The following is a 9,194-nucleotide window of genomic DNA, read 5'->3' as shown; positions in this document are numbered from 1 at the left end:
GAACGGGAGCCACGTATAATTGAGAAAAAACTCCCCGGGTGATTTTGATACGCTCCCTCTACTCCATGACTGAGAACCACTGATATCGAGGTGCGGTAGCTTATCAGACGCATCTCCCCACAGGGGTCTTCCTCACGCAGGCCAGGCTGACGAAGGCTCTCACCTTAGCACAGCTCTTGAACCTTTGTTTAGCGCTAACTCCTTCCGTGTAATTACTTGTTTGTGTAGTAGCTGCTTCCCCCACCGGCTGCGACTTCTTTTTCAGTAGTGGCTCTGTCTCAATCATCTGTTCCCCCATCCCCTTCAAATGCCTGGCAGGAAAAAGTGCCCTTTATATTGACTTGAACTGGGGATGGTGGTAGGGAGGCTGTAAATGGATGAATGTGGGGTGGAACTCGGTAAGAAAAGGTTCCAGGATTAGTCTGAGGTTGGGCTGGGTATATGGAGAGGGTGGATGGGAGGGGTCTCATAGTGAGTGTAGCAAAATATTGAGGTTGAGGGGAGAACAGATGAAACCCCACAGAATCCATCTGGACAGATGTCTCTGAAAGTTCATGGAGAATTCCTCGCCCCTCTACAATGTGGGATTCCTTTTGGGGCACTAGTATGACATCTCTAGAAAGGACAGGTCTTGTTTTCGTAGCTCTGCCTCCTGATCAGGGATAAAACTATGCAAGTCCTGGGCTAGGATGACAGTTGTCTCTTCCCCCACCCCCGAAGGAGGCACAGAAGGAGAAACGGGCATATCTGGCCTCAAAAGTTGTGGGCAATTCTATGATTGCCTCCATATTCTTCCAGTGAACAACCTGTGCACTCTCCATTTCATGGACACTGGCCCCTACGTCAGCCCTCACCCTAAGCCCAGGAGGCCGGACACCTGGGAGGCTGTGTCAGCATCTCAGGCTTGGGCTTCAGTAGGAAACCTGGTGATTCAGGACCTCAAGAATGGCGTTGGACAAGCCACCAGACCAGCTGCCTCCTCCTCCTCACTGATGTGGCAACAAAGAACACAACTCGGTCAATTCATTCCTTATTATCCAAATTATTGTTCCAAATCCCTGACCCCCAGCTTCCCTCTGCTGGTTCAGTCCTGATGCTTCTCAGGGGCCTAAAAAAAACTGGATCAGGGCTTGGGGGAGAGGGTTTCATTGTTCAAGAGGATAAAGAAGTAAACATAATGGATGCCCCCCCCCCCCAAGGAACCCCGCCTTTCTACTGTAAGCTCCAAAAACCCACTTCTCTCATACAAAATAGTTGCCTCTCCTTTCTTTTCTTCCTTCCTTTCAGTGTCCCCTAACCTGGATGCAACGTCGGGCAGTCTCCCCTCTTCCCTTCCTGAGTACTATCAGACAAAATAGGCAGCCTTCCTTTCCTTTCTTTCTTCCTGTTTTTGGTCTTAAAGCATTTCTCTGTTGGTCACTGTGTGTGTGTGTGTGTGTGTGTGTGTGTGTGTGTGTAGGGAGAGAAGACATGCTTTTAAGAAATCAAAGATTCAATATCTTGGCCCCATAGTCCTATAATCCTTTGATGGGTTTTCTTTTTGCTTTTGTTATTTTGACTGCTACTCTCTAGACTCCCCTTCACATCCTCTGGAGGTCTGAGGATGGGACACTAGATGTCTCCTCTGGTCTGTTCTTCAGCCTCCGCCTCTCCCGCTGATGCCCCGCCCAGGTGTGGAGGCGGGGCCGAGAGCTTCAGGTGCAGGTTGCCCTGGAAGGGGGTGTGAGTGCTTATATAGATGACTGGGAGCTAGGACGCCTGGGGCCTGCCCCAACTGAGTCACTGTGTTGTTGTCACTGTCTTGTCAAAGTTCCTGCTCAGCTCCTCAAACCTCCGTGGAAGCAGCCGCGGCTCCCATCCTTCCAAACTCTCAGGAGAAGCCACCAACCTGATGGTGAGGCGAATGGGCTGGGGGAGGAACAGGGGGCAGCTGGGGCAATGGGGAGACCTGGGGCCTGGATCAGTGCCCCTCCTCCCCATGCCACTGCCTCCTCTTCCTCCTCCTCCGCGGCACCGGGGGCCCAGGGGAGGGAGGCGCTCCATCTTCTCTCTGTCCCCTGCTCCTCACACAAGAAGTGTGCCTTCCTCAGTTCCTCCCCCCGTCCTGGGGCCCTCCTGCCCAGCTGTACAGACCTCAGGGGCTTCTCAGCCTCCACACAGTGCCCTCCCCACCCCAGCCGCACCCCCAACACAGGTAGAGCCAGTGGTGACACCCATCACTGCTCCCCGCTCCTGGGGTTCCCATTCCACCCCACCCCTGGCTTCGGTGGCTGCCCCTCCTTCACGCCGATGCCCTCAGGACAATCCTGGGCTGCGGATAGGCCCTCTGATCCCTGAGCAGGATTATGAGCGGCTGGAGGACTGTGACCCTGAGGGGTCCCAAGACTCACCCCTCCATGGGGAGGAGCAGCAGCCCCTGCTTCATGTGCCGGAAGGGCTCCGAGGTGAGCATGTGGGTGTGGGGTTGTAGGGGGTGTGGGTTGGGGAGGGCCTGGGGATTGAGACAGCAGGTTGAGGGTGTGGAAAGCTTGCTTAGATGAGAGCTGAGTCCCAACACTCTCCCCTTGTGCCCAGGCTCCTGGCACCACATCCAGAACCTGGACAGCTTCTTCACCAAGATATCCTTTGTACTGGACCCGGCAGGGACAGGCGCCATCCTTGGCAGGGACGCTGAGGGTGCAGTGGGTGGGGGACTTACTGGTGGAGTGAGGGGAAGGTACGATCAGGAAAGGCCCATCATGCCTCAGGCTTGTTTCTTGACACACCTGCCACATCTACAGCTACCACCAGCGGAACGGCTTTGCCTGCATCCTGCTGGAGGATGTCTTCCAGCTGGGGTGAGACGCCTGTCCCGGGAGTCCCTGTGCTTCTAGTTCACCCAGAGCCACCCCAGCAGCCAGGGGCTCAGCCAAGTGGGAAGGGAGACTGAGCTGGCCTGGAGGCTGGGCAGCCGCCCCTCTGCTCTCAGGGCTAATCACCGAACTCCCGGCCCTCCAGGCAATTTGTGTTCATCGTCACCTTCACGACCTTCCTTCTTCGCTGTGTGGATTACAACGTTCTCTTTGCCAACCAACCAAATAACCAGTCAAGACCTGGGCTGCCTCACAGCAAAGTGACTTTGTCGGATGCCATCCTACCCTCGTCCCAGTGTGCCCAGCGGTGAGTGACAACTGGTGGGGGTGGGTGAGGGAGAGGAGCAGACAAGAGCCACCTGTTTTTTGTCCCTGGGCTAGATCATTGGTTCTCCAAGGTTTGGGTCTCAGGAGACGGTTTATTCCAGGGGTGCGGAACGTCTGGCCCCGTATAAGGCCAGCGAAATCATTTGGTCTGGCCTGCCAAGCCATTAGGGGTGAGTTAATTAAATGTTTGACCAAATAGAGCAGGCTAATTTTTTTAAAATATATTTTATTGATCTTTTACAGAGAGGAAGGGAGAGGGATAGAGAGTTAGAAACATCGATCAGCTGCCTCCTGCACACCCCCTAATGGGGATGTGCCTGCAACCAAGGTACATGCCCTTGACTGGAATCGAACCTGGGACCTTTCAGTCCGCAGGCCAACGCTCTATCCACTGAGCCAAACCGGTTTCGGCAAGCAGGCTAATTTTTAAGTTAATAATTTTGTATGGCCTTGCAAATGATGTTATAAATATTTAAATGGCCGTTGGCAGACAAAAGGTTCCCCATCCCTGTTTTATACACTTGAAATTTATTGAGAACTCCAGGAACCTTTGCTTGTGAGAATCACATCTGTAGTTACCTTATTAGAGATGAAAGCTGAGGACAGCTGCAAAACCTAAGAGCGCACATTCCATTGGCTGTCAGTGTAGCCTCTGGAACACTCTACTGTGTATTCATGAGAGAAGGAGAATAAAGTGGCAGAAACATTAGTATTATCTGCAAAGTTTGACCTTGCAGACATTTTCAAGGGTCTCAAGGACCCCCAGACACCCCACACTTTGAGAACCGCTGGTCTTGCTGGATCTTCTTCATGACTTTTCCACTGCTCCCCAAGCCTTGTCTCCCTCTCTATGGGGGTCCCACTTTCTCGCTGTGTTACCCTCTACCCTCCAGGATCCGCTCAAGCCCTCTGCTGGTCTTCCTTCTGATCCTGGCTGCAGCCTTCTGGCTGGTTCAGCTGCTTCGCTCAGTCTGCAACCTCTTCAGCTACTGGGACATCCAGGTGTTTTACAGGGAGGCCCTGCACATCCCCCCGGTGAGCTGGGTGGTGTGCCTGTGGAGGGGTGCCATGTCGTGGGGCAGAAGATGGGGAGGAGGAGGGGCTGTATGGACAGAAGGGCCCATTGGAAAGCTGGCAGAAGGCCTCATTGTCACCTACTCTGGGCCCGAATAATGTTAGGAGGTACCACCACTTATAAAACACGGTCCCCCTCTAGTGAAGATTAGTGGGTTTAGATGGGTTTAGAAAATTCCGTACAGTCACGTGCTTGTGATATTTACAGGAGGAGGAATTGGGGTGGGGCTGGAAGGACAGGAGGTCGGGAGGCAGGCCGAGCCCGGATGCAGGGAGCAGGGAGGCGCTGAGTATCTGTGGGCAGCAGTGAGGAGAGCAGCCCACCGGCCGCATCTGTGTCGGGGCCCTGTGGGGTGATCCCACGCCCCGTTCTGGCTTTGCCCCCTGTTGTACTCAGCAACTGCATGGACCCCTTCACTGTCCCTGGGTCCTGCTCTGCTCTTTCTTTCCTCCCTGTCTTGCTCATGCTCCTTGTTTTGTATCTAAGTCCTTCCTTTAAAGCACTGCTCTAAGGCTACCTCTGCAGCCAGCTTCCCTCGCTGCCCCTAGAAGTCTAGAGCCTTCTGCATGTCCTCCTGTACAGCCGAGGGGAGAGGTTCTGGAAAGTCGCCTTGAGTAGGGGAGCACTAGGCATAGCGCAGGGAAGGTCAGGAGGGCCAGGGAAGCAGAGGCAGCGAGGGCAGGGGTTAGACCACGGCTCACCCTTCTCTTTCTCCTCCTCTTCATTTCCCTCCTCCCCTCTTCCTGCCAGGGGAAGGGGAGACCCTGGGATGGACTGGAGAGGCTGGCCCAAAGGGACTTGACTAAGCCGGACTGGGGCAGCTGGGTGAAAATGGGCTCACATGAGGTTCGCAGAGGAGATCCACGTGAGATCTGGCGGCCCCACCCCAGACGTGGACACAGCAGTGTCTTGGGAAGGTTCCTGTGGGGACGGCATGGGATGGGCTGGCCGCCTCGAAGCACGTGGAGGCAAGAGGCGAGGGCTGGCCGGCCCCCTGGGCACTGAGGCCGCGCAGTGTCCTCTGTGTGTGGGACGGGAGGGAGGGAGGCCCAGGAAACTGCTCTGAAGGAGCTGAGCGCAAATACCTGAAGAGTTTAATTTATGAGGTGTCGCGGGGAAGCACATGACTCACGGCCTCAGGAGTGGCAGGGCCACGTGGGACAATGCAGAAGAGGACGAAAGGAAGTAGGAAGTGCCCCGGGTGGTGACACAGTTAAGGAAGGGCAAGGAGGGCAGACTGGTGACAGGTTTCCCACTTGAGGACAGTGGAGAGGAGGGCGGGGCGGAGGCGCTAGCTCTGGCTGTAGCTCTGGTCCTGGTGAGTTTGGGCATCGCCTGTGCAGAGGAACCCAGATCGCGGCCCTCACCCGCCCCTGTCCTCAGGAGGAGCTCAGCTCCGTGCCCTGGGCCGAGGTGCAGTCGCGTCTCCTGGCGCTGCAGAGGAGCGGGGGACTGTGCGTGCAGCCGCGGCCGCTGACGGAGCTGGACGTCCACCACCGCATCCTGCGCTACACCAACTACCAGGTGGCGCTGGCTAACAAGGGCCTGCTGCCGGCGCGCTGCGCGCTGCCCTGGGGCGGCAGCCTGGCCTTCCTCAGCCGGGGCCTGGCACTCAACGTCGACCTGCTCCTCTTCCGAGGGCCCTTCTCGCTCTTCCGCGGGGGCTGGGAGCTGCCGGACGCCTACAAGCGCAACGAGCAGCGGGGCGCCCTGGCCGCGCGCTGGCGGCGCACCGTGCTGCTGCTGGCGGCCGTGAACCTGGCGCTGAGCCCGCTGGTGCTGGCCTGGCAGGTGCTGCACGCCTTCTACAACCACGTGGAGCTGCTGCGGCGCGAGCCGGGCGCGCTGGGGGCGCGCCGCTGGTCCCGCCTGGCCCGCCTGCAGCTCCGGCACTTCAACGAGCTGCCGCACGAGCTGCGCGCCCGCCTGGCCCGCGCCTACCGCCCCGCCGCCGCCTTCCTGCGCGCCGCGGCGCCCCCCGCGCCCCTGCTCGCGCTGCTGGCCCGCCAGCTGGTCTTCTTTGCGGGTGCGCTCCTCGCCGCGCTGCTCTTGCTCACTGTCTATGACGAGGACGTGCTCGCCGTGGAGCACGTGCTCACCGCCATGACCGCGCTTGGGGTCACGGCCACCGTGGCCAGGTGCGACGGGAGCTGCCCAGGGAAGGGGGGCATTCCTCCGATTTGGGGCTGAGTTCTCCCCCACCCTCCCAGCCCTGCCTCCCCATCCGCACAGCCTGCTAACCTCGGGCACCTTTCCGCCCGGATCCCGCCCTCCAGGTCTTTCATTCCGGAGGAGCAGTGCCAGGCGCGTTCTCCGCAGCTCCTGCTGCAGTCGGCCTTGGCCCACATGCATTACCTCCCAGAGGAGCCCGGTGCTGCCGGCAGGGCCAGCGCTTACCGGCAGATGGCGCGGCTGTTGCAATACCGAGCGGTGAGGGTCCAGACCCAAGCGGGGCTGCTCCGGTGGGAAGCTGTGCAGCCGCCTGGTCTGGGAAAGGGCTTGAGACAAATGGCCCGGGGCTGGCCGCCAGGGAGTGACTGGCTCGGAGGTTTCCTGCCCTGGCCAGCATCCCTGGGGGCCTCTTGGTGGTGGTCACCCTCAGCAACCCCTTCTTAACCCCGCTTCTTCCCCAGGTCTCCCTCTTGGAGGAGCTCCTGTCCCCTCTCCTCACCCCACTGTTTCTGCTCTTCTGGTTTTGCCCTCGTGCCCTGGAGATTATTGACTTTTTCCATCATTTCACTGTGGATGTGGCTGGGGTTGGTGACATCTGTTCCTTTGCCCTCATGGATGTGAAGCGCCACGGCCACCCTCAGGTTAGAGTCCTTCCCAGGATGTGCGGGGTGATGGTTAGATAAGGGGTTGCTCCCCAGTTCGCTGGCTTGCCACCTGTGACCTTGAGCTAGTCACTTCACTTCCCTGTGCCATAGTGTCCTTGAGGACAATGACTGTAGCCAATGGACAGGGCTGTGTAAGGATTACACGACGTGATGTGTGTCATCCTGGCGCCAGTAAATGGAGTGAAGGCCACCAGAGAGGCCGGGAAATGGGCTGGTCAGTGGATGGGGCTGGAGTAAGACTGGCCTTCCCCACCAAGGCCCAGGCTCGCCCTGGGGTCTGCTGTGTATAGTTGGCAAAACACTGAGCCCGCACCAGCTTCCAGTGCTGGGCCTTGACCCAGGTCCCAGCTCTGCTGCTGTATTTTTGGGTGACCTTGAGCAAGTGTCTGTTGTGGCCTGTGTTCTTTCACCGAAAAACTGGGGCTGGTGTTTCCGGTCCCTCGTTCCCCACGAGGCTCCCACTGCAGCCACAAAAGCAGTGTCCGCGGTTTTTTCTCTCTCAGTGGCTCTCAGCAGGACAGACAGAGGCCTCACAGTCTCAGCGTGCAGAGGACGGAAAGACTGAGCTCTCCCTGATGAGGTTCTCCCTGGTGCACCCACAATGGCGCCCCCCAGGGCACAGCTCCAAGTTCCTGGGGCAACTTCGAGGCCGGGTCCAACAGGATGCAGCGGCTTTGGGCGCCACCTCGGTTCGCAGCCCTGCCACTCCGGGGGTACTCAGCGACTCTTCCTCACCTCTGGTGAGCCAAGCCTGGCCGGCCCTCCGCCCTCACCTCCGGCCCCGCCCATCTCCCCTCCCTCTGCCTCACCTTTTGTATTAGCCTGCTCACTCACTGCTCCTGCCTGCTCTCCGGCCTTGCTGAGACCTCCTCCCCACTTCTGTCCTCTATTCTGACCCGTCTTCTTTTGCTCCCAGCCGGAGGCCTTCTTGGCTAACCTCTTGGTGCACCCCTTTCTGCCTGCACGAGACCTGAGCCCCACAGCCCCCTGCCCAGCTGCAGCCACTGCCAGCCTCCTGGCTTCCATTTCCCGAATTGGCCAGGACCACAGGTGAGGGTTGGGGGCCTCCAATTCAGGGGAGCAGGGGTGGTGGGGCTGATCCTCCAAGAGGAGGGTGCAGGTTGTGGGAGCACTGTGGGTGATTGGGAAGGGGAGGTCAAGCCTGGCCCTCCCTGTGGGGTACCAGGGGAGGGGCATGTCTTTGATCTATGTCACCCTCTGTTCCAGCTGTGTGTCCCCTGGAGGTACTGGGGGCCCGAAGCTGGCCCAGCTACCAGAGCTTGCTTCTGCGGAGATGAGTCTTCATGCCATCTACCTGCACCAGGTGAGTACAGAGGTGCAGAAAGATGTGGGGAGAAAGCATCTGCCCAAAATAGAGGCTGAGGAGGGGTAAGGAGTGCCCAGCCCAGGGCCTGGGCCTCGTGCTGGGAGCAGGAGGGAGTCCTCATTCCTTTTCCTTCCATTTAGCTCCATCAGCAGCAGCAGCAGGAACTGTGGGGCGAGGCCTCAGCCTCCTCCCTGTCCAGGCCCTGGTCCAGCCCCCCGCAAACGCTCTCACCTGATGAGGAGAAGCCATCCTGGTCAAGTGATGGTGAGGCGGTCAGGGTGTGCAGGGGACAGGTCCTGGGGGAGAGCAGGCACCAGGCACTGCCCAGCTGACGGCTTTTCTCATTAGGCTCCAGTCCTGCCTCCAGCCCCAGACAGCAGTGGAGAACCCAGAGGACCCAGAATCTGTTCCCTGGAGGTTTTCAGACCATGGACACTCAGAAGGAGCCTGGCCAGGCCCATAGCACTGCCTGAGAGGGCTCCTCAGAGTCAGTATTGTCTGATGGGGGCGGGGGAGGGGATGAGTAGGAAATTAGATGGAGCCAGACTTGGAGGAATGCAAACAGGGGTGGGTATTTGAGGTGAGGGGGATGGTCATCTCTGGAACCTAATCCCCTGGACTGCTTGCCAAGAGGCTTCTCCTCCCTCAGGTTCCCCAGCTTCTCCAGCCCAGGAGATCAGAAGAGGTGGAGTGGAAGAACATGCCAAGCCCTTTTCAGGGACACCCCAGAGATGCTTTAGTTGGGCAGGACTTGGGGGCCAATGACCACCTGGCCC

The 9,194-nt window shown here is 58.5% G+C and overlaps 1 protein-coding gene across 1 annotated transcript; it reads left to right on the top strand.

Moving 5' to 3' along the window:
* The first annotated feature begins 1,891 nt into the window (after nt 1–1,891).
* Nucleotides 1,892–9,139, top strand: ATG9B (autophagy related 9B). The gene is made up of 14 exons (XM_008158792.3): nt 1,892–2,444; nt 2,575–2,618; nt 2,773–2,837; nt 2,998–3,159; nt 4,073–4,214; nt 5,638–6,392; nt 6,531–6,684; nt 6,888–7,067; nt 7,595–7,831; nt 8,008–8,141; nt 8,319–8,415; nt 8,559–8,682; nt 8,767–8,905; nt 9,068–9,139. Exons 1-13 carry the CDS (start codon nt 1,892–1,894, stop codon nt 8,889–8,891), a joined length of 2,772 nt encoding a protein of 923 aa, XP_008157014.2. The 3' UTR covers nt 8,892–8,905; nt 9,068–9,139.
* The last annotated feature ends 55 nt before the right edge of the window (nt 9,140–9,194 follow it).

The sequence above is a fragment of the Eptesicus fuscus genome, chromosome 14 (genome assembly GCF_027574615.1).
Source record: "Eptesicus fuscus isolate TK198812 chromosome 14, DD_ASM_mEF_20220401, whole genome shotgun sequence".
NCBI lineage: Eukaryota > Metazoa > Chordata > Mammalia > Chiroptera > Vespertilionidae > Eptesicus > Eptesicus fuscus.
This window is presented reverse-complemented; position numbering and strand designations above follow the sequence as displayed.